The sequence below is a fragment of the Alexandromys fortis genome, unplaced genomic scaffold, assembly GCF_014885135.2.
Source record: "Alexandromys fortis isolate MF-2015 unplaced genomic scaffold, M_Fortis_MF-2015_v1.1 scaffold_147, whole genome shotgun sequence".
Lineage (NCBI taxonomy): Eukaryota > Metazoa > Chordata > Mammalia > Rodentia > Cricetidae > Alexandromys > Alexandromys fortis.
In genome coordinates, this window is record NW_026068029.1 from 2,885,066 (window position 1) to 2,911,017 (window position 25,952).

The window sequence follows — 25,952 nt, forward strand, 5'->3', positions numbered from 1 at the left end:
TGGAAATAGTGATCTTCTTTGTAAAATATTATATAACCTTAATATCCAGGACTCCAATGAGAGCAAACATGGGATATTCTTTATTAACTCTAAGAAGCACTTTAAACTAGTATTATCTGGACAGTTCTCAGAGGCAGTTTCACCTTCTGGCTCAAAACACACATTTTCTTCATCCACACATGCCAACCATAACGTTGCATATGAGAGTGTGTTTTGTATACTGTAGCTGAAAATATAAAAAGTATAAGCCTACCTAGGGAAGAAAAACAATGTGATGTGAACTTTGTTCTCTGTGTTTAGGCAAGCTACGACCTATATCTATGCCAGTCGAATATAATTGGGTGGGGGACTATGAAGATCCAAATAAGATGAAGAGAGATAGTAGAAGAGGTAAGTGTTCTAGAATTTCAGTGTAGGCTGGGTTATTTGAACAAAAAGCAAAATTAAATGTTTTTAAAATAGATTACTATGGCGTTAGCAGAAACTTACTCTGCCATTGACTGACAGTACTACTGAGTGAAGCCAGACCAATATTTGATTCCCCTCAACATTAGTAATGGGTGTTTTATATGAATGCCTTCTAAGATGTTCAAGGCAGATAATTACACAGAGAAAGAAGAAGATTTGTAAATTGCAAGTTTATATTTGGAAGCAAGGTCAGAAGTGTGAAACTGCATAAAAGAATTCATTTCAGTTCAATAAATAGAAACAGTTTTGTCATCAGTCCCAATTAATCGGCAGTGCGGCTGACTTCGTCTACGGACCCTCATGTGATGGAACCTCATCATGAGCATTGAAGCACGTAGGTTGGGAAGAAATGTGTGGTGGAAACTGGGCCGGTGACTCCTAACAAAAACCACAGAGAACTGGGGGAACCGGTGCTTTCTGCTTTCTCTGTTCTTTGCTGTTCAGGGTTATTCTCTTACCCGGGAGTGGGCTACTTTTTAAGTATCTACCCAGAGTAAGTTTTTATATTCACTTAGCCTATTACTGACGTGAGCGGTAGGAGGAGCAAGTGAACCCTTCACCTTCACCGCTTAGTAGACTTCCCAAGTGTGGATAAGATGGGCCCAGCTACTGATGCTCCTTCTACTTTCAGAAGAGCCATAAATTGTAGATGGACAACAAAACAAAAGCTGTTCCTAGAAACTAGGCTTCCTTTATGGTATGGTTGACCCGTTTACTTATCATTTCTATCCAATGAACTGTAAAACCTCCACAGATCACATGGGCAAGCAAGCATAAATGTCTGCTTCATAAGTCTCCTTAACACTTTTTTTTTTAGAGTGAGATTTAAAAATGTTGAGAAGTTCAAGGACACTGTCAGATTCCTTTGCATACATGTATTAATTCCATTTTCCAAGCTTCAGTATCTAATCTCATTAATTTTCTTGGACAAATCAAGAAAAATTAAAATGCTTATGATATGCCATCTCTAAGATTCTTTGGGACTTCTTATAATAGTGACATCCTGTGAGAAATTTTTATACTAACTACTAAATGCTAACTACTAATTTAAGGAAGGATTCTATGTACTAAGTTTATAATGTGGCTTTAACTTCTTCAAGAATGTTACCCAAAACATTGGAGGCTGTTGTTTATCATCAAGGTTTAGGAGACTTTTCCTCGGAGCTTCCTAAAAAGTGTAAGTTCCACCCATACAGAGCTTAAAGTTTAAGTTCTGCAGGTGATTTTGATGTAGTTACCAGAGTTCAAAGCAGAAGAAATAATCCAAAGGATATGTCTTATTGTCTTAGGGTACCAAATAATTACGCTCTACTATTATCACTACATATATTGTAAGTTAAATCAAGGTAAAGTAATGAGTGAAATCTTACAGCACGACCTGGAAAGAATGGTACACTTCAGATATTTGCATATTTATGAGTGTATTTCTCTTTTTATGTAGAAAACTCTCTACTTCGCTATATGAGCAATGAAAAAATTGCTCAAGAAGAATACATGTTTCAGAGAAACAGCAAAAAAGACACAGGAAAGAAGTCAAAAAAGAAGGGTGATAAGAGTAACAGCCCAACTCACTATTCACTGCTACCTAGTTTGCAAATGGATGCATTGAGACAGGACATCTTGGGCACACCAGTTCCAGAAACCACACTGTACCATGTAAGTAAACTCCAAAAGTCTTTCATACAGCTTTTCTTGGAAGGCAAATTACTTTTGTTGTTAAAATCCAATTTTTTCCCATTGCACTATTTTTATAAAAGACTCTAACATTAAAAATTGACCTTAAAATTATTAGGGATTTTTGCAACTAATTAAGCCGACCAGGTCCCTTTCCCCTTGGGGCCCTGGTGTGCAATGGTTGCAAACAGCAGCCTCCTTTGTAGTGTATGCAGCCTGTTACCTGTATGGGTTGCCCTAAGGGACCTTGGAGACAATTTTCTGGCACTTATTCAAATCTCTGATCTCAATGCTGTCTCCATTGTAGGCTCCAGACAGGCATGCATGGTGCCTTTGGGAAGCCCCCAGGGCACAGTGGCCAGGGTTCACATTGACCAGGTCATCATGTCCATCCGCACTAAGCCTGCAGAATAAGGAACATGTGATTGAGGCTCTTCATAGAGCCAAGTTCAAATTCCCTGGCCGCCAGAAGATCCACATCTCAAAGAAATGGGGCTTTACTAAGTTTAATGCAGATGAATTTGAAGACATGGTTGCTGAGAAGCGACTCATTCCTGATGGCTGTGGGGTCAAATATATTCCTAATCGTGGTCCCCTGGACAAGTGGCGAGCCCTACACTCCTGAGGGCTTTCATGGTGCTCTCCTGTACCCTACCAAATCATATTCAGTAATAAATCTCATATCCAGAAAAAAAAATTATTAGGGATTGATTCATTTTACAACTCATGTGATCAAAGTATTCCTGTTTTGTAGCAACATCCTATTTAGTGAAATAACTTAATAGGCACAGTATTGATAAAGAAGAGTAGTTAAGATTTGTATGTTAATAAGTACTTGGGAAGGTCCAGAAATCCAGATTAGAGATCAAATGCTTCATATTTCATGATTCCACTTAAAAAGGACCACCTGCTTACTGCTAGCTAGTAAAACTGGCAAGACACAGCACGCGATTGGGGCTGGGGGTAGGGCTCAGTTGGAAATCTGTTTGCTGCACAAGTGTGAGGACCAAATCCAGATTTCTAGCACACAGGTAAAGTCAGGCATGGCCGCATTTGTAATCACACAGTCCTGTACTCCTAGTACTAGGGAAGTAGACACATAATACTCAGAACTCACTGCTTAGACAACCCAGCTGGATCAGTTGTTCCATGTTCAGTGGGTGACCTCTCAAAAGTAAGGTAAAGAGGCTAGAAAGCTAGCCCAGTGCTTAAGAGCACTGACTACTCTTCCAGAGGATGAGGGTTAAATTCCCAGCACCCACATGGAGGCTCACAGCCTTCTGTAACTTCAGTTCCAGGCATTTCAACACTCTCTTCTGGCCTCTGCAGGCCCTAGACACGTACATGGTACACAGACATATGTGTACACAAAGCACCAAGAACATAAAATATATAAATGTTTGAAAATATTGTGAATGGAGGGGATGGTAGAAGAAAACATTCAAAGTCAACTTTTGGCTTCCATGTATGTGCACACACACACACACAAATGCATATGCAAAAGCACAGCATTATATGGGGGAAATATGCTGATATTTCCAATTTAATTTAACTTATATGTGGGAGTATGCAAAAAGTGTAGAAACAAGGAAAGATAGCATACTCTGGGAAAAATAAGAAAAAGTGTCATCATGGGCAGCAGTTGAAGCAAGAATGAAAAGTTTGAGTAGTGATATTTTAATGAGAATATAAATGCTAATTATCACAAACATGTGATATGAGATGTTCCAGGGATTCCACGAGGTTCAGAATTGCTAGTTTGTTAAAAAGAAAACCTGTATGTCATTGTATGAGGAAGAGTCAATACATTACCTTCAAATGCAGGCAGAGTTAGATCAGGAGTTTTGTAATGGAGTTTTGATACTCCCACAGTTATATAAAGAGCTCATTAAAGAATTTTGGGCTAAAACCATATGATCACATTGGCATGTAGTAGTGTTCTAATGAAGGAGCATCACTCGAAAGGTCAAAGGCAAAGCCATTAAATCCATCCCAGATGAATTATGAGAAACCAGAATAATAACCGTGCAGAAGCTGAAAATCTTGTTAGTCAATAATATTCCTTTCAAGCTTCAACATGTTTCAGGCTACTTAGGATAGAGTTTGTTTTAACAATAGAACTGACCATTGAAAACAGACTAAATTGGGCTGGGGAGATAGCACAGTCACTAAAAGTGATTGTCATACAACTGGAGGACCAGAGTTCAGATCCCTAGTACCTATATAAAAAAGTCAAGCATGGTAAGACACACCTATAGCCCCAGCACAGGAGAGCCATGGAGACAGGAAGATCTCTTGGCTTGCTAGACAGGTAGTGTAGCCTAACTGGTAAACTTAAATTTCAGTAAGTAACCTTGCCTCAAAAAAGGTAGAGAATGCTGGACATCCAAAGCGAACTTCTGACTTCCACAGGTGTGCATACATGTGCATACCCATGTAAATGCCCATCTTCAAGTGCACACACATGAACGTGTACATACATGGAAAAGATTATGAGATCTTGAATTAGTAGTTGGAGAAATAGAACTTAATGCTCAAAGTATCAAATCTACCATATTGTTAAAGTATGCCATCTAAATATGCAAGATGTGAAAGAGTTAAGAACTTTATTCTTGAACTGTCTCTCAGGGTTACTATGTTAAGTTATCTTTCCTAATCTCATAAAACTAGGTTAGAAAAATGTTTTTATTTATGTGGATTAGAGTTTCATCAGCTTCAATGTCCACTTTCCCTTTCCCAAAGTTCATATTCCTTGTCTCTTCCTCTACAAGAAACTAAAATGTCTCAGCCAAGCCCTTTAAATAGCTGACAAATCATATTATTCTTTCCAGCAACATATGAAGGGCATCTAAAAACGGTATTCTTTGATAACCTGTGAATGGGGCTACTTTTGTTATCATCACAACTCAGAAGAGCCATGCAATCACTGAGCTTCCTCTAGAGCCTGGTTCCAATTTTGAGTAACATCCTGAACAAAGATCTCAAGATGAGAGACAGCCAGCCTATTCAAGAGCAAAATTGGTAGTTAGAGATGAAGCTGAAGAGGGAACAAGAGGCCACTTTGATTCAGAGTAGACTAGCTGGTAGAAAGTTTGGATTGAACCTTAGAAGAGCAGTAATCAATCAAACACATTTATATATACATTGTGTTTTATTCTGTCGTGCATGGACAGACTTGTGTATACAGAGAAAGAAAATAGAGAATGGCCCTGCAAACATTTGAATTATTGAAGAAAGGAAGGCCATAAAAGGCAAGTCCAACTGCTAAGAATATTGTGTGTTATTACTTAGGAGTAAAAATTGTTGCTACTTTTTTAAAGAGCATTCATTATTTACTGAGGAAAATCAAAACCCTGGTTGAGGAACTTCATTTCTAGAGGCCCATTTAAAAATGAACATTTTTTTCTTTCTGTTACAGTTTCATGAAAATGCAAAGTCAATATCAATATGTAACTTAATCACCTTCATTATTAAATGTTTATCTTCATTTTCCCTGATTCTTTGAATAACATGGGTGTTTTTGATACAATAGGATTTAAGGGAAAGATTGAACACTGAGTTTCATAGGCTACTGTATCTGCTATAGTACTAATTCCATGGCATCTACAGATGTTTGCATTCCAATTTAGATAAAATGTTAATTTGATATCAGGATTATATCAGCATTTTATAGTAATACAGTACCTTGTTAAGTTGTGGTGACTAACTCCACTAATAAGAAAGTGACTGAACTGGAATGTTAGTGCCCTTTTCAATATTTTTGACTTGGAAATGGATCCTTTCTGCATGTCCTATTGCAGTCCCAGGAAAGGCAACAAGATTAACTCCCTCACACCATGTCTCTTATACTCTTGGACAGAGCTTCAGTGCCAGCCAGTCCTTGCTTTCTTCCCTTCTTGACCATCTGATTATAGAGATTCCACTATGCCTACCTCATCAGCTAACATTCTTCTTCATTCCTAACATTAGTTTTACTTGTAGGTAAAATAGCTCAATTCTGTCCGAAAATGTGGAAGTTGCTAACTGACCTTAGGGCACACAAAGAAAAGACAAGCAGTAGTGTATGTGTGTTTGTATGAAATCCAAATGTATTAAGTCCTTATAAAGATAAATAACTGAATTGCCCTGAATCTCATCTTTCAATATTATGGAAGAAATTGTTACCAGCTTTCCAAATGGCATTATTCAGTGAAATAAATCAAGAACCTACTGAAGTAACTTAAAAAAGAAATCAGTGTACACTTTTGCTTAGTGCAATATACACATAACGATATGACAATAAGCATATTTCATATCTCATTAAGACTGCAAAAAATTAATCAATTATTTTAAATATACATGCAGAGATACCAGAATAAAATATGATTGTATATCCATGCACCATGCTTTCATAATATGATTTTAAAATAGTTTGTTAACAGATTTTTAGTAGGTGTTGAAAAACCCATTAACACCTTTCCTAACATCCCAGCATTTCTCTAATTCATCTTAATTTTTAAGATGTGAGTAGAAACATTTAGCTGTTACATTATTTCTAATAAGAAGGTTTGCCCATTCTGATAAATTTGTGAGGAAATATTTTGTTAAGTTAAAAGGTTATTGGAGTGCTGAGTCTATGATGTTGGCATTCTTAATACTGTTTCTGTTTGTGGTACTAAAAGAAAAGAGACTGTTCATTTTACATAGACATAAAAGGGGTCAGATTTGGGTCCAAAAACCCCATCTTTAGATTAACAAAGCCATTTTCACTTGGAAAGTTCACCATCTAGTAGGGAAAGCAAAACTATTGTTTTCTGTATTTAAAATATAAACATTATTAAATTAGCTGAGCTTATTAAGGTTGGTTTGCCTAGCAGCTCTCTTATTTAACGACATTGTTTCAGGATCCCAGTAACTAAAACAAGAGGACAATTAGTATTAGAAAGAAGCAATCTGTGAGCCAACCGTTGTTTACAACTAATTTTACCTAATTTTGACTTTATTCACCTAGAAAATTGCTTCAATACATTGTGACACGTTTCTCCTTAACAAAGAGCATGCAAGCATATTAAATATCTATTTTAAATATATGCTTAGTTTTATGCTTACTCTGGTTTCTATGGATAGCTTGGTTATTTCAAAACCAAGTATTTACTGTGTCAAATCATAGTAGCACTGGCAAAATCTCACACAGCCATCAGCACTGTGAAATATGTCTGTCAGTAGCCACTTCTACAGAGCAGGGATTCTAAGTATGAGCTATCCCTAGAAAAATGTGTTGGTGCTTTGGGTTTGACGCAGAAGTGAAAATCCTTTCTTTGATTTTTATGGACAAGTAGTAATTTCAGTTTTACATGTGTATGAGTATGCACCAAATAATAGAGTTCTAAAATAGCAGAAGTGAAATATAACATTATCACTTATATTATTACTAACCTACTAGATGCTTTTTTTTGAAACTTTATATACACAGCTGAATGAGACATATTTATATATCATATATATTTCTCTTCTTCTGTTAGCCTTCAGAACATAATATGTTTGTTTAATGCATATGCACGTATTTTGCCTGCATGTGTTTAAGTTTCCCAAAACCGTTAGAACTGGAGTTACAGGCAGTTATGAGCCATCTAATGTGGGTGCTGGGAACAGAACTGGGTCCTCTGCCAGAGCAGTAAGTGCTCTTAATCACTGAGCCTACCCTCGAGTCCCCTACTAGATAATTTTAAATTACAAGTTAAATAATCATGAAATAATACTTGAATAGAGTTTGCTAAGTATTTTAATTCTGTAGGTTTCTTCCAGTAAACCTGCTGTCCAAGAAACCATGACAAAGTAGTGAAGCCCAATGTAGATGGTTCTAATTTACATGGTTGTCAGGAGAGAAGTTATGCTTATACATCAATAGAACTTTTTAAGTTACTGATTATTTTAGTTGCTGTTTTTTCCCATAATAAATTATCTGTGAGTTCCTTCCCTTCAACTTCAGTTTATTTTAGGTTAAGAACTTTGTCCTCTAATGCGTCATAATTCATATTTTAGCACAGTTGTCTAAGAATGATGCTGTGAATCTTCCACAGGTAGAGTGCCTACACAATAACACTGCATTGGTATAAACTGTTTTCCCCGCTGTAAAGTGTGGACACAAGAATACCTGGGCCCAAAGGATCTGTTGATGTGTCTTAGAGGCCCGCAGTGAAAAACAATTGAGATTCACTGCCTTAGCTGTAGATATATGTTTACATGGGGAAACTGAACGAAATTTTGACTGTAATTGTTTATAGATGTGCAAGTTTTATTGAACGCTAGTCTGAAAACATCGGAAAGGAAAATTCACTTGTATTTTCCTGACTCAGTATTTTTGTTTCCATACCCGGATGGTTTATAAGCTTTTCTTTTTGTTGTTGTTTGTTTCTGTTTTATGAGACACAGTTTTGAACGTGTGGCAGTTGTATGGCCATAACCTCCAAAGAACTAGATTGCAGGAGAAAAGCACCGCCTATAGTTTTGTTTTTCCTTTTGAGTGAGTTACCTATTGGTACCCTCGTTTCCACATTTGAGGTCATCACAAACTGATATATTTGTAACTGAACTGTTTAGACTAGAGAATAAAAATACTTTCTGAACTTAAAAGATTTACAAATTTACAAATTAGATATAGTAGACATCCATTTTCTTTTCCTATAAATCACAACCCTCTCCCTTGCAAAAAAAAAAAAAAAACCCTAGGCAAAATACATTAACTCACCTGAGAGGTAGGAAGGCTAGAGACCTCCAAACATAAAGTACAGCCTGGTGGTAAATTCTCAGTATTTTTTTCTTGACTACTATGTGAACTGGCCCTGCTTCTGGCCTGGCCTGTAGTGTTCTAGTCTGCTTTTCTGTAGCTTTGATACACTGACCAAAAGTAACTTAGGAAGGAGGTTTATTTTAACTTACATCAAGGGAAGCCAAAACAAGAAGTGTAGCAGAGACCAGAAAAGAATGTTCCTAACTGGCTTGCTTCCTTTGGCTTGCTCAACTGCTCTCCTTAGTTAGCCCAGGCCCACGTTCCTAAGGATAATAAGGGCCGGGCCCTCCTACATCAGTTAGCCTCATGGACATGACCACAGTCTAAATTGATGGTACAGTTATTTAGTTGAGGTTTTCTCTTCATAGATGACTAGACTTGTGTAAAGGTAACAGTGGAAACAAACAAAATAAGGTTCATAAAACAGTTTTTTCTCTTTTACCAATGGGCCAGAAAGGAGGTAGTTCAATAGGACACGAACCCTTTCAACAATGCCTGTCTGTTGTAAAAGCAAGAAAAAAACAAAAGGAAAAAAAAAGAAAAGTCATGCTTTCCTTGTCTACCACAAGCAGAAAAAAATCACTCATTTACAAAGAATTCATAACAATATTGCATATAAATGCACCAATAATTGAGATCCAAAATAGAAGAATGAAAATAGATCAGAAGGGAGAAGTTCATAAGCCTACAATTATGACTGAGGACTTCAAATCCCTCTCTTAGTAATTTATGGAATCAGTGAACATGTTAGCGAGAATATAAATGTACAGAATGATTGTCTGCACAGAACTGGATCTGTTACTGGGCTGCATGGTTTTATGTCAACTTGACACAAGCTAAAGTCATCTGAGAGGAAGGAACTCAATTAAGAAAACACCTTCATAAGATCCAGCTGTACGTAGGCCCATTGGGCATTTTCTTATTTAGGGATTGATGGTAGAGGGTCCAGCTCATTGTGGGCAGTGCCATCCCTGGGCTGATGTAAGCCAGTAAGCAGCACCCCTCCATAGCCTCTGCATCCGCTCTTGCCTCCAGGTTCATGCCCTGTTTGAATTCCTGTCGTGAATTCCTTCAATAGTGAACAGCAATGTGGAACTGTAAGGCAAAGAAACCCCTTTCCTCCCCCAAGTTGTTTTTGGTTGTGGCGTTTCTCACAGGAATAGTAACCGTAACTAAGACAGATACCTAACATGTTATATATTCCTTTCAAGCATACATTGGCCATTCATCAGGATGAGATCATATCTTGGGCCATAAAACAAAGTTTAATTTTAAAAGAAAAGAAAAATGCAAAGTATGCACTGTTGATCATTTTTAAAAAAAAAGGAAATCAGTAACAAAACGGAAATTAATATCCAACTTCTTGAATTTAAGCAGCATACTACTGAATAATCCTTAGATAAAAGGAAGTCTCAAGAAAATTAAACTGAATGAAAATAGACAACATATACTTAGAGAATTTGTAACAATATATTATTGTATCAGGCCAGTAGTTCTGGTTCACACCTTTAGTCCTAGCTCTTGGAAGGCAGAAACAGGGAAAGATCTATAAATTTGAGGACAACCTAATCTACATAGTGAGTTGCAGGCCAGTCAAGGCTACAATGTGAGACCGTGTCTCAATTTTTTTTTTCTTGTATTAAAGGAAAGAAGTGTTCATGATTTCCACTCCTACCTCAAGATTAAAATAGGAAACTGGACATACTGTTGCATGCCTATAATCTCAACACTTGGGAAGTGCGGGCAGAAGGACTGCAAGTTTTAGGCCAACCTGGTCTGCATAGCAAGGTGCTATCTCACCAGAAAAGCAGAAAGAAGACTTAGTAAAGAGGAGTCTCCGTGAAACTGCATACGCAGAAAAATGAGGCAATATAATCAATAGCTGTGAGATTTTTTACTGTTTTGATGAACATCTAGCAAGACTAAGGAAAGAAAAAAGAAAACACTCAAATTACCAAATATAGGAGTGAAAAACTGTACATTACTTCAGGCATAATTGGCACTAAATAAAAGAAATTGGTCAATTTCCCAAAAATCACAAAGCTGACTCAAGATGAAGTGTGTAATCCAAATGGTTCTATAACTATTAAAGAAATGTAATGAATCATGAAAAGATATGTTTAAATAGAGAAATGTAGAAATTAGAGCCAAAGCCAAGTGATTTAAGTGCTCATAACCCTGGCATTTGGGAAGCTGAGGCAGGAGAACCACAAATTTAAGGTTAGCTTGGACTACATATTGAGACCGTGTCTCAAAAAACTTTTTATGTTAATTAAGTTTAGAGTTATTCGATTTCACTTTGGTTTTTATCTTAGGAATTCCTAAGAAACTGATTAAATTCCTAAAATGTGTTGATCTTTAAGATAGGTAAATATATTAAATTCTCTCATTCATTTTCTTTTTAAAATTCAGCATTGAACAAACAAAAAGATTCACTAATATCGTCTCACTTTGAAGGTGATGTCGCCTAATACTATATAAAACAAGTTCTCAAAGCTGGTCTTTTCTGTTCCACGTTTGAGCAAATGTGAATCTTATTCTGCTACTTACTGATTAATGACGGCCAGGAAGCAAAACACAAAATCTGGTTTAATCATTAAGGGACCATATAAAGCAGAACACAGAACAATTAAATTAGGTTTTAACAAATTTAAATTTATTAAGTTTTAAACTTACTACGAATTCCTTGTTGCCCGTAGGGAGAGGGGGGACAAATTCCAAATTGGAGACCTTTGACTTGATTACTAAGGTCAGTCACTGCAAATTCTTTGAATACATACTTGCCTTTGAAAACCCTCACTTTCTTTTATTTGATAAACCTGTGCTTCTTATTTCTACTGTCAAGAAGCAACCTCAAATTTTATAAACAAGAAGTTATTTTGCTCCCATGATAACTACTCATATTGCATCGCTACCTTAACTCATTTAACCACGCATCAGAAGTTTAATAAAACTAGCAAAATAACCTTACCTTCAGAACTCTGTGACAGTCTACTATGGCTGTAAGTCTATAACTTAAGGCACATTCTTTTCGTCACTAAATTCTTAAATATACAGTCCAGTTGATGGTTTCAACACACTAACTTGACAAAAGTGGTTTTTAGTTTTGTGAGGAATTGATCTATTTCCTCTAAACTACAAATTTATTATTGTTTAATGCCAATTACAGTCTTTAATTCCCATGTGTGCAAATTTTGAATTTTCTTCCTTGCTAATTTGTGTCTAAATCTTACATACTTTCCTCTTAATGAAATATGTTCAGGCATAATTGCTGATGACTATTACAGCCTAGTTTCATGAAGACAGTTTTTTAAAGAGCATTGTTTGAAAACAACCATATGGATACTGGAAACCATACTTGGGTCCTCTGGCAGCCCAGCAAGTGCTCTAAATTGATCCTGCCTAGCTTCTTTTCGTGCTAATATCAACTCTTACTATAAAATGCAGTGTCAGAGCAGAAAAAGATGAGATATCTCTCAATGAGGTGATTGCCAGTGGTTAACTTTGAAAACTTTTTAAATCAACGTCTGAATTTGATCTCGTGTATTCTTTGAGAAATGTTTCTATTAAGAAAAAACTCCAGATCAAGAAAACCTCACACAACTGGTATGTATAGCTTCATTTGAAATAGTTATCTTAGAAGTTTTGTATAGTGTATTAGGCAAAAATATCCCAGAGTAAGAGTTTGACATAAACATACTTTTATCCACTAAGGAATCAAGATAAAAGCTACCTTTCCTGAAACAAAGTCCACTGGCAGAAAAGAATTCCATGATAGTAAATGTCTACATTATTGTCTGAAACTAAATTTAACCAGGAAAAAAACTGTTTGATCTCAGACTCTTTTTCCAGAGAAAACCATTATGTTAAGAGTCAGAAAAGTTTTTCAGTAATTGTGATTTAGCTATATCATTGTTAATAAAAACCACCATACCACAATTCAGTTGAGATACTCAGATTTTGTGCCTTCTCTTCTAGAAGTGATTCTTTTTTATTGTTACTCTCTTCATTTTATATATAACTTATTTTCTTGTCTTTTGATTCCAGATATTAAGTCACTTTCTGTTCCTTTTTTTTCTGGTTATTCTCATCTCTTTGCCACAAAAGACTGGCAAACCTACCCTGATTTCTCTCATATCTATATGTCAACAGTTTCTGACAAACAGAAACGTTCAGAGCAGTAGCTGCTGTATTTCTACGTGTACCTTTTAAAGACTTTCCACCTGTTTCAAGTACAAAATATATGTTAATTATAATAAGTCAGATACACAAAAATAACTGTATCTAATGTGGCTGGGGTTAACTTATTTCCGTTTGTGGTGGAGCTTAAACAGTGTTTTTTAAAGAACCATCTAGCTTTTGGTATTGAAACAGGTGCATATAAATCCTAAGTCATCAGTAATTACATTCACATGGATGACTAATTACCTGCTATTCAGTTACAAATGGCATTCAAATAAAGTTAGTAGTCTACAAAATATTCTAAGAGAATCTGATTGAAATCCTTGATCTTACACATAAGAAAACTGAAGTCCCTAATAGTTTAATGACATGACAGCAAACATAGAACTGGAATAGGGATTACAATATGGAGACTTCTAAGTCAGGTCTCCAGGTTCTTCTAGAGTGTTGCTCCATTGGCACTTCGTTCCATTCCTAACGAAAACTGAATATTCTAAGTTATTATCTCAGCTGTATATCGAATAGATTGAAGGAGCTGGGGATAAGAATGGAAGTACGGAGATAAGATAGGATAGGGTCAAATCAAGTGAGAGGGTAGAACAGCTTAAAGCCTGTATGCTAAAGTAAAAGTAGTGAGCAGAATTACACTCTGGATATGTTTGGAACATAAGTAGACAGGATGTACTGACAGATGATGCACGAGGTGTTGTCATTTACAGCCTATGCCACAGTTCTGCACACACTCAGGTGTGTGCTTGATTTGTGTTTTCAACAGGTAGCATGTGAGGAGCTCAGTAGCCAGTAGTGATCAAAACAGATGGTTTCTGCCTAAATAGACAGGAGGGGGAAAAAAACACAACATGAGACCCAGAGCCAAGTAATTTCAGTGATTTTTTAATTAATTAGGAATGACTCTAATGGAAAAAAATGTGTGTGTAACAGTGAATGGGCTGCAGGAGATATCTCCAGCATAAAGAATTAGTACAGATGCAGGCTCTTCTTCAGATCCATGCTTTCCTCATTCTTGTATTGGCATGGGGTTTTCAAACTGCAGTTTTCATTTTAATAGGCGAGATAAAATGTGACGCCACTTCCATCCCTGCCTACTTTGGCTGAGCTTTCTGACCTTTCGTACCTTAAGTTCTGTCTCATTTACAAAACTGAGACGTTAACATGACCCTTCCTATTGTGATATTATATGAGTAAATCATCCTTTCTGACCTACAGAACAATATGTCTTCCTAAATAAATTGATGTAGCATAAAATTGTAGCTAGGGGTTACTGATTTAAATTATCTCCACTAACATAGTATTACCTTTTCTGTTTTGTAGAATCCTTCCTTTCAATGTAGCTGTGAACTTGTATCACATGTCAGAAAGCATTCATAGATGATTGCCTTGGTGTCATTTTGTGACATTTGTGACATATTTCTTCTCCTTCAAATGGCTACTATGATTATATACTACTTTGAAGGCAGCAGTGCATGTGGTGGTTAGGAGCACAGAGTTGACAGACATAGGATTGAATTTTACTCTGCCCTTAGGTGATCCTGAGTGAGCAGCTTGGCATTCCGTGCCTCGGTTTTCTCTTGCTTACTAGAGTGTCAATGATACCCTCTTTACAGCTGTTTGTGGTGGTGGTGGTGGTGGTGGTGGTGGTGGTGGTGGTGGTGGTGGTGGTGATGGTGGTGGTGGTGGTGGTTTAGTTTGGGTTTTGGTAAGAATGAAAATTGATAACTTACATCATGTTCCTAATATTGTATCTATACAATATCCTTCAGTAAATAATTATCATGATCTTAGAATGATGGTTTCTATTTTCTAAATGGGCAATTCTTGTTAACAGGCATTAATCACCCCCTTCTCCTTCTCCATACAACTGTAGTAAGTAAAAAGAAGCTTTGCATAAGATAGGATATTGCACAAGCTTCGGTCATATTCTTTCCTACATAAGCCGGGAAAAAGTCATTCTTAATAATCATTGACTGTGTTTAATCTAAGTAGTTTGAAGAGAATGTAGCCTCATCTAAACTATCATTCTATATCATATTAGCTTCATTGATTATGTTTTCAAAGCATGAATTTTGAGTCAATGTGAATACATTTTAGTCGAAAAAAGTTCAGATTCATGAAGAGCCACGAACTACCTTACCCCCACTGAACTGAAACATCGAGTGTTACTTGCCTCTGTTCCAAGTTTATTTCATGTTGTACATGAGTAAGAGTATCACCACCAGCAACTAACCAGTCAAGCTCTGTGCTGTTTCTTGCAAATGGAAGATTTGTTTATTTAATATTCAGTGCTATTAGCATATACTCCACTTCTCATATTTATGCTCTTTTACTGCCAAAATATAATAATTAGATAGTAAGAGATAAAGTGTTTTACTTTATAAAATATTTAAGACTTCAAATAATTTTGTTTATTTGTTTATTTGAAAAATTAATATGTAGAAGCAGCTGTCACTTTTCCGAAGTACTTCAAATCGCTAAGCACCTTCTTGTCTTACGTAGACGAAGGGATGCTATTGGTTTGACTAGTCACTGAAGAAATCTTGGAACTTTGTGGAAAATTACAGTGAGAGAAAGTTGCTATATTGCAACAAGAGAGTATTTTGATTGCAAATTTTTCCATAAGTGCAGTAATTTGCAACTTGAGAAGAATTTAATAGTAGCTGAGCTTTCAAAATGCAACACAGAAACTGTCATTTTCTTCTACAATTAAAATAAGTGCTTCTGAAAATTTCAGGATAAGAATGACCCAAATTACCACCACCACCACCACCACCACCCCCCCCACACACACACACACTTCTTCATCCAAAAGACTGGAGAATGAAGTTTGAAGAGAACATCTGTGGGCAAATGAAAAACAAATGGTCTTTTCAGGCAAATGTCTGAAAAAGGATCTTTTATAGCCAAACAGAATCCTATTGCATGCATCACCATGGTTAAGAAGAAGATCAGCAATACTTTCATAATGGCTTTTTATTTTAGCACATTCTATTTTTTTTGGGTAGAATTACAATTTCAAGACATCCATTCATAATTCATCATATAATTATTTGCATAAATATCTTTTGACACAGATTTAATGTACTTTGGTCAACCACAGCTTGAATATAATATGTTAAATGTTCTAAAACAATCTCAGTGCAAATAATGCTAAAGAAGACTGAATAAAAAAGAATTTTCTTGATATCCCCAAAGGAATGGTCTACTAAAAAACATATATTTAGGAATATTCTGCACACATGGATTACTGGACAAAAGACAACTAGTTTGTTGTCTACCACCACCCAATAACTTCATAGGTTAAAATAACCAGCTAGTTAAGAAGATTATATCACGGGCTCTTTGCTGGTGTTTTGCTCAGTCGTTATTCATTCACAACCAAGAACTCAGTTTATATTAAGCCCCATTATTGGCAGAGGACAAAACAGTGTATAAAAAATAATTATTTATTGGAGTTCATATTTGAAAAGAAGTCTGCAATAAATAAGAAATATAAGCATATTTGTTGTTAAATTCTAAGAAGAAAAATCAAACATGGAGTGTTAACTGCAGGAGGACTAACAATTTTATATAAAGACTGCTGAAATTATTTTAAAAGTAAACATTTAAGTAATTACTTAAAGGAGATCTAGAGTAAGCCTTAATAATGTCTGGGTGAAGGAACATTGAGGTAACAGCAAGAGTAAAGACTGTGAGATAGACCTGTACTTTGGCTTGATAGGGAATGAGCCATTATGGCTGGAATAAAGTTAATGAGAAGGAGAGTAAATGGTAAAAAGAAATAAGGGAACACATCATGTTCAAGATTAGGAAAGGATATGAATGTATAATCAGAATGAGAAAGCATTGGAGAGTATTACATGTAGGAATTAAAATATTCTGAACATTTTAATAGGATCACACTGGCTCTTGTATTAAAATTGGAGAGGTTAAAAACAAAAGCAGAGAGAATGGTAAGGATACCTTTCAGTAATCAAGGTAACTAAAGATGGTGGCTTAAACAAGAGTGGTAATCATAAAAGGAGGCTACAAATATATGTGACAATCTTGTACAACTTGTTTATGGTTTATCTATAGGCTGTAAAAAAAAAGAACAAAAAGGAGGTGAACTTTACTCCAAGATTTTATACATTACCCAGTAGGATGGGAAAAAAATGAATAGCATTTACTTGAATATAGAAGACTGAGTAGCACATTTGACAGATGGCGAGTATTATATCAGTGTTATTCATATTAAATCAACTGAAATTGGCAGCCTCTATAAATCAATCAAGACATCCTGGTTAGGATATAAATTCAGAAGTTGTTAAAGATCAGAGTATGTAGAACATTCTTAGAAAATTAAAAGGACTTTTCATTCTGTAAAAGCATGTTTTTCTTATGTACTGTTAAAAGAGAAAGTGGAAGCCTGGCTCTTCCCAGTGGGACCATATTGAATAAATCTCCCTCTTCTACTTGGACTATTAGTTTGGCCTGTTGGGGACATGTGACTGAGCCTGGCTTGTTGTTGGGACACAGGTTATGACTCCTTCCGTCTGGTAATAATGGCAGCTATGGCAAGAATACCCATACCTTTTGAAATGCCTGCTGCCTGCAGCAAGTTGTCCCTGAAAGGAAGGGGAAAGATGGAAGTTCCTAGCAGCTACTGGAGTTTGTTTACTCTAGGGACATTTTTCTGTTGTTTCATAAGAACTGGCATCTGTTGCTTTTTTTTTTTTTGTGATGACAATATAACTACATCACTTCTCCTTTCCCTATCCTCCCTCTAAACCCTCCCATATACCCCTTTTCTCTTTTCACTTGAAGGTCTCTTTTTTCATTAATTAGTGTTACACACATTTATATACAGATATATTCATAAATATAACCTGTTCCATCTGTGTAATGTTATTTGTCTGTATGTTTTCAGGACTGACCATTTGGTATTGGATAGCAAATTGTGTTCTTCCCTGGGGGAAGAATACTTCTACTCTCAGCATTCTGTAGTTGACTATAGTTCTTGGGGTTGAGGCCTCATGGGCTTTCCCCATCCACTTTTGATGTCTGTTGGTTTTTGTATGTATTTCATGAAGCTGAAAAATGAGTCTTTGGGGTTAGTTTTGGTTTTTAAGAAACTGTGATTTTTTTAATAATTTCTTTGAGTTTTGCTTTCCAGTTTGCTTTTGTGGTTTTGGGCAACTTTGGGTTCTTTTGAACCTTTTGGTACAGCTTTGTCTTTTGGAGTTCTTCTGTTGAACTCTCTGAGCTATTATTGCTTGATTTGTTTATTTATTTATTTTATGTGTGTTTTTGCTACATGTATACATGTACAGTGTGTGCATGCCTGGTACCCTTGGAAGTCAGAAGAGTGTCAGACTCCCTGAAACTGTGGTTATGGATGGTCATGAGCCACTATGTGGGTGCTGGAAACTAGACACAGGCCCTCCAAAAGTAGAACAAATATTCTTTATCACTGAGCCATGTCTCCAGTCCCAAAGACTACTGTAGTTAAAGAGCTCTCAGAGGCATTAGAGGTGGGGAAAGAGGCATTGCTCTGATGTTGCTGCAGTCAGAGGCTTCGGGGGAGGCATGCTTAGGTCTCCTTTGTCTTGGGTTTCCTTTTTCTTCAGAGACCTGTGTATTTTAATCCTCATCATAGGAATCTCTCAGCTCTAGGAGGAACCTTGGCTTGATTCTTCAAGCTGTGAGGTCTTTGCAGAGTTACCAGTGTCTTAAAGGGAGAAGCCTATAATCTAATAATAATCCCATTTGTTGGCCAGGCCTTATTGATCTGGAAGTTTTTTTTAAAAGCAGATTTAAAAATCTGTTGAAATAGTTGGGATATCTTCCATGTGACAGGAATGTTCGAGGACTCTATTGAGGCACTGGGCTCTGTTGAATCATTTAAAATAGAATAACTGATCGCTGCTGTGATTTATGTAACTATAAAATATCCCTTGCTACCTTGGTATGCTGTAGAGAGCGCTGTAGCTGACTAGCCTTTTCGAAGCATGGGATGGTTTCTAAGATAACAGTGGGGCAAAAAACTGTCTTTGCCCCTAGAAATTCTGAAATTTACTGAGAAACTTCTGCACAATTTATTTTTTGTTTCTTTTTTAACTCTTTGTGTGATGATAATAATGATTCTCATGACTTTTAACAATGTATGAATGTGTCTATAATTTGGGGACTATTAAGTGAAAATAGTTCTGTGCCTTTTTTTAAAGCTAACTAAAATGCAAAAATTTAGATACAATTTGATTTTGAGACAAAAAAAAAAAAGTGGTTTTACCAGACTTTGCCCCTAGCAGGTTTATCTCAAATACTAATTAGCTTACTTTTTGATGATTTGAGTCTGGCACTTTCAAATGTTAATTTTAGAAACTGATTACAAGATTTAGGAGAGATAACCTAAGGATAATTAAAAATAGCATTACATTTAATCTTAGAAAATGTCTGAACACGACTCAGAAGGAATCTTGAAGACCATTAAGTTAGAGAAAGGCAAAGCGGGCAGCCTCGGGAGTAGAAGTCTGCACAAAGTTACATGGAGGAATGGGGGCCTCCAGGGGATGAATAAAAATGTTCAGTGTCAGGAAAGACATGATTGGGATTTGGGTTAGTAGATAGAATGGAGGGGGGAAAGTTAGTTTTAAATTGGATTGTCACACAGTAGCTGCAAAGATCTTTAGATCACTGCACTGGGCATGGGAGGGGTGGGGGCTGCGAACTTTGAGAGAAACTGGAGTGTCATCATCTCCACTCAGCACCAGTGATCAAACTCAGTCAAAGGGAAGTAGGATACCCTTAATAGGCTTTGAGAAAACTCTGATACCTCCTCTCTCAGTATTTTCATGTAGCATTTTTCTTCTTGAAAAAGAGCAATTGCAGAGCTTGCCTTTTTGTCTTTGTTGCCTAGGAAAATGTGTGATGGGATCCAAAGGCAAGTGAAGGACAGATCCATACTTATTGGCCTCTGAGCCTGCTAATGGCTATTTCCTATCTAGCTTAACAGTTTGCTATAAATGGATAGTACATACTAAATAAGATAAACAGTACTATTCACAAAGGGGCAGTGTTTGCCTTGATATTCATGTTTGTAGACAGAATAATCTTAGGATATATGCAGTGTATTATGTAACTTTGGCAGGTGAACCCTGAAGAAAATGCCATTAATCATTTTTGTTCCGTTAAGGTTTTAATGAAGTAGAGTGATTATTAGGGGCTAGAGAGATGGCTCGATGGTTAAAAGTATTGTCTGTTCTTCCAGAGGATCCAACTTAACTACCAGTACCCACATGTACTAAGAGATGTAGGTAATTCTAGTTCCAGGTGATGCAATGCCCACTTCTGTGGGTACTGTATACACATGGTACCCAGACATACTTGCAGACAAAATTTACCTATACACATTAAATAAAATAAATATTTTAAATTATTATAGCTATGCATATTTACTATTTAAAAAGGTAACAGAAAATGCTTCTTATTGGGACCATCAAAAAAGCTTAATGAATAGTGTTATATTTTTAAAAATGGCAGGAAAGAGAGAGACAGCATCATACAGCAGGACTCACTAAAGGGTATTTTTATTAGGGAAAGGAAAGTGAAAGAGGGGAGTGCCGAGACTGGCCTCTGGAGACAGGTGTGCCAAAAGAGAGGAAAGGGAGAGAGGAGGCACAGAGAGAGGAGGCAATCAGGACCCCTTTGATGAGGGAATGCAGCTGTAGCAACCTAGCTGATGATGTTGTCCAGACTCTGAGCAGGACAGACAGAGTACTGCCTGAGTCCTCGCAAGTGCATCCTGCCAGGTGACAGACCAACATAATTCCTGAGTGCTAACATTCCTCCCTTTTTGTTTTTTATTCAAAGGTGAAGAGTTAAAAGCAATAGCAGGTGGGACAGGGATGAGGGTGCTGGAGTTTTCAGAACTGCTTCCTGCTGACCTGGAGGCGGTGCATTTTGGGGGACATGAGAAAGCTGGGGGTGCTGGGCAAGTCCTAGCATAGCTGACTGTTTCACTGCTCTTCGAGGTCTGTGGGGCCTGGCAAGATGCTGGCAGAGCAGAGGACAAAATTAAGTTTAGGGAGAATTTTTTTTCTTAGGTCTTGATAATTGAGGGAGGGGAGTCCTAAGACTAGGGAAAGGTTGGGAGGCTTAGGCTGTTGATTGACAGTACTTACTTGAGGGGTACATCTGACTTGTTTGAGGTGAGTCCAAGTCGACTCCCTGGAGCTTATAAGAATTCCTAGAGTTCATGAAAAGATAGGTTTTGGACACATTAGCATTCCCACTGTTTAGACCCTATACTGAAATCCATATTGTAGAAACGGCAATATACTCACACCAGAAACGATCTTGGTTGTAGGCATTAAAACTCTTTCTTCTATCCAAAAACTGTGATAGATGTTTTCTGCACAATGAAAAGCACCTTTTAAGTCTATAGTTAGAAAACAACTAAAGGGAATTTAAAATCCTGAGCTTATGGCTATGATAATACAGTGATATGAGTAGTCCTCTGCCAGAGCTAGATTAGCAGTTTATCAGAATTCCATCGGTTACTTCTAAGACTGTGAATGTTTGGAGTTTTATATCACAGTAGTATAGTGAGGGAAAGAAATCTGAGACATTTCATTCTCTTATACATCTCAGATCACTTCTTCCTTGGCACCACTTAAGCTTTCCTCTTCGCGTAAACAAACCTGAAAGCGCCATTTATCTAATCCGCCAGGACACACAGGCGGCTGACCACTCAACAGTCACTGCAGAGTAACTTCCTTTAATCAAAGGGATGGTAAGAAGTTGTGAGTTTATCTCGTTGTTGAGACTGGTAACAAGGCAAATTGTGTCTAGACCTAGTATTAACTCTGGAGAGCGAGGCCTGGGACCTAAATTTTACACAGAGAACTGAGAAGGCAGCTGAAGCCTTGGTTCCTGCTGTTAAACTGACAAAGCTACCTCTAGCCTAGTCCTCAAACAGCATCAAAGCTGTGCCTATCCATCTTCTTTGGAGGAAATAGGGGTGCTCCCAGGAGTTGGCATGTCTCTCTATTACAAAAGGCCTTTTTAATTAAATATTTTAAAGCCATATTCCACAGATCTCTGAGCATTTGAGGACTGTGTGTCTATTAGGTATATCTAAGTAGACAAACTCTGTTTCTAGTTACTTGTTTTATGATTAAGTCTGAAAACATATACAAGGGATGAGGTAAGGCTTATCCCTGTAATTAATTATGTCAGTATTTAGCATGAATACAATTAAAGAACTTGATCATTTATACAATGACTATTAACTTGTATTTCTTAACAGTTTACAATATGTTAGCAGCTTTCATAAAACTAGAAGCTTGGTGTTGAACACTTGGCAAAGACATAAGCTCTAAGTTAGCTTTTGTTAGTCTGAATTGTTCTTTATAGCCTTGCATTTTTATCACCATATAGAATATATTTTAAAGCAGAGTTGAATCACATATACAATATGTTGTAAAAAAATTGACCATATATTTTCATCATCATACAAAACTCCATACCAATCTAAAATATTTGAGACTTGTTGCTTCCTTAGTCTAGAAGGAAATACAATGAATAGAACTCATTAGGACTAAGAAGTATACTCTTTAACCTTAGTAAAAGATGGCTGCCAGCCATGTGGCTGCCTACATCATGATGGGGTCACCAGCCAAGATGGAAGAGAAGCGACATGGTGGCTGTTTAAAACATGTTTTACTAAACAATAGTTATATGTACACATACACACAGTTGAATCCAAGTTACATACACACAAAGTTAAATCTAGCTTACATTCACACATACAGAGTTAAATCTAAGTCACATACGTGTATACACAAGCGTGCACGCGCACACACACACATTATATATATATATATATATATACATAAACATTAAACAGGAGTTGAATAAATTAAAAAATAGTGAAAACCAAAGGAAGCTGGCTTCTCCATTTCTTGGCTCCCACGTTGTAGCAGACTTCAACAGGACATTTAGAAAGGAATAGCAGACAGATATAAGCAGGTTTTGGAGCAAAGAAAGTGGAAAAATGGGCCCCTTTGTTGGGCCCTGCCACTGAGCAGACAGGCCACACGCACAGAGTTAGTCCAAGAGGCTTATTAGGGAATGGGGAGGGCAGAAGAGTCAAAGGCTGTGTCAGAGTACAGACTTGAGAGAGGCAGACCTATAAGAAAAAGGAGAGAAACAAGAGAGAGAAAGGGCAAGAGAGTAAACTGGAGACAAAGTAGTTAAGGCAAGAGACCAGCAAAGAGAATGAACTCTGCCTGGCAGATACTTTTAAAGGGTACTTGTGTCACATAGCTGATGGCGGAAAGGAACCTAGTGACATGTAACTACTTTGGCAGCAGAGGCAGGCTGTTGCTGTGGAAACTTAACATTGGGATTCTTTAATGAAATAAGAAGAGTCAAAGGTATAATACCCCAGGTTTTTTTTTCATTTGATACTGTTTATTTAATGAAAGGGGGAAAGGCGGCTTAACAGGTTTCATAGCTGAGTAGAGGAGCAAGGAGAGAGAACAGAGAGAGAGCATGGAACAAAGTTTACAGTGGACAATGCAGATCCCACAAGTGAGATAGAGAAATAAGATCCAAGGGTCTGCGATTCCTAGCATCCCAGGAATTCAGAGAGTATTGGATTTGAGAAGGCACATGCTGCTCAGTGATTCATCAAACATAGACCAGGGGTCAGGGCTCTGAGCCCGAGAGATGAGAAGACATAAGCTGGCCAGCAGGTCATCACCCAAAGGTCCGGGGACCGTGGGAGTGCTCAGCCCCAAGAGACAAGTGGTTGCCTGATATCAGGGCTTGTTATGGAGGCAAAAAAACACAATCAAGAGACAAATTCTCACTCATGGGAAATAATCAGAGAAGGAGGGCTCACCAACAGTACCGGTGTAGGATGAAGGGGTCCAGTGATCCATTAGTTGCAGAAGTGAGACTGTTGTATGTCGACCAGATTCCAGGGTCCTGGCATGCTTTGGACTGCTGGTGGGCAGGAGGAAGCACCAGAAGAATCTGCTGAGATCACAACACCAATGTTATTTAAAATACAGCAGGAGAGAGAATTGCCATCATGGGACAGAGCTCACATGGTGGATATTTTTTTTGGGAGGAGGGAAGGGGCGAGACTGGGATCTGGAGACAGATGCAGTGGGAAAGAAAAAGGAGAGGGATAGAGGGAGAGAAAGAGAGAGAGAGAGAGAGAGAGAGAGAGAGAGAGAGAGAGAGAGAGGAGGTGGGTGGGGCCACCTTTTATGAGGGGACTTAACTGTAGGGACACAGCCGATGAAGTTATCAGACTCTAAGTAGATCAGTATACTGCCTGAGTACTGGTGAGTGCATCCTGCCATTGACAGGCCAGAATAATGCCTGAATGCTAACCAATATGTTCTTCAGATAGATTGTGATAGAGCTTTGAAAAGAACTGGCTTTGACGATGCTTTGAAAATGAATCAATTTTTGATGATCAATAAACGTTATGAGCTTATATTTTAATCTCTCTCACACACACACACACATACACACATACGCACTTCTCCTCTCTCCTGCATATGCTTTCAGATTCATTCTGCCTTAAATACATAGCAAAAAAACAAGCAGACAGGTGGCCATAGTAAGATAGATAGATAGATACACAGATAGAGATGGAGAGAGGGGGAGAGAGGGAGAGGTATGTAGGTAAGTAAGTAGGTAGAAATAGATATCAGAAAGGGAAAACTTCTCTCTATCCTCTAGGAAAGAGAGATGGCCACAGGTTCTTTAATGAGAACCTGGAACCAAATTGAGATTAGCAGTGTTGGGAAATTAATAATTAACTCTATGGTTGAAACTAGAAAGTCAAGGAGAGGTGGATTCATATCTGTGAGTATGTTTTGCTAAAGATAAAACTCATGGCCAAAGTTAATTCCTGGTGTCAACGGGATATAAAAAGAACCTTTTACTCAGGAACAAGGGCAAGCCTCCCAAACGTGAGCTGCATTAGTGAGACATCAGGCCCTGTCATCACAAAATGTCCTGGTTAGTGTCTGAAAGGACCCAAGAAATAGAGGCAGGATACTGTAACATGAACAGGGCCAGGCCTGCTTGTTTGGGTTTCTGTCCTGCCCTTTACCCCACAACTGTTTAGCACCAAAGAAAATCACACATAGATCTCTATAAGTTATAAAGCTGATTGGCCCATTAGCTCTAGCCTCTCACTGGCTAACTCTCGCATCTTGATTAACCCATTTTTCTGATCTATGTTAGCCATGTGGCTTAGTACCTTTTTTCAGTGGGGCAGATCACATCCTGCTGCTTCGGTGGTCTGGGCAGCAATGGGAGGAATCAACTTCCTCCTTCCCAGAATTCTCCTGTTCTCATTACATCATTTCTACTTCCTGTCTGGTTTTCCCGCCTATATCTCCTGCCTGGCCAATCAGCGTTTATTTATAACATGATTGACAGAATACAGAGAGTCCTCCCGCACCAGGATACAGCAACAGTCTTGGGCAGAAAAGAAAGAAGTTTCTACTTGATCTAAAATTTTGAAGTGTCTAAAATAACTTGATACTGAAGAAAGGGCAGTGAACTGAACAACCAGGTGATATGTTACACACTAAATAAAAATATAGCACAATTACAAAAGTACTTCCATTTCAAAACAAAACACAAAACTCAAAAATGGTTGCTGTTTTAGAATCAGTACCAACTGGCTATTCTTACATATAATATAAATATCCTTAAATGTAAAAATATTGTCAGTTAAATAAGTATAATAGATAAGATAAAGTTTATTGGATATAATCAGAGAGAATTAAATAAAATGGAAAAGAATTAATTTACTTAAAGGACAGTGCAG

General features: G+C 37.3%; 1 protein-coding gene and 1 non-coding gene across 6 annotated transcripts in view; both read left to right on the plus strand.

Moving 5' to 3' along the window:
• The window catches only part of Cnksr2 (connector enhancer of kinase suppressor of Ras 2), a 203,627-nt gene that overhangs the window by 125,796 nt on the left and 51,879 nt on the right, over positions 1-25,952 (plus strand). For 3 of the 5 annotated variants that reach the window (XM_050164390.1, XM_050164392.1, XM_050164395.1), the window contains 2 exons: positions 301-390; positions 1,910-2,124. In XM_050164390.1, coding sequence (XP_050020347.1) covers positions 301-390; positions 1,910-2,124 — 305 coding nt within the window. The remainder of the gene's footprint in view (positions 1-300; positions 391-1,909; positions 2,125-25,952) is intronic. The other 2 variants (XM_050164391.1, XM_050164393.1) reach the window with 1 other exon arrangement.
• On the plus strand, positions 2,267-2,401 carry LOC126515059 (small nucleolar RNA SNORA70). Its single transcript, XR_007595739.1, has one exon. It is a non-coding gene; the product is annotated as a small nucleolar RNA SNORA70 (small nucleolar RNA).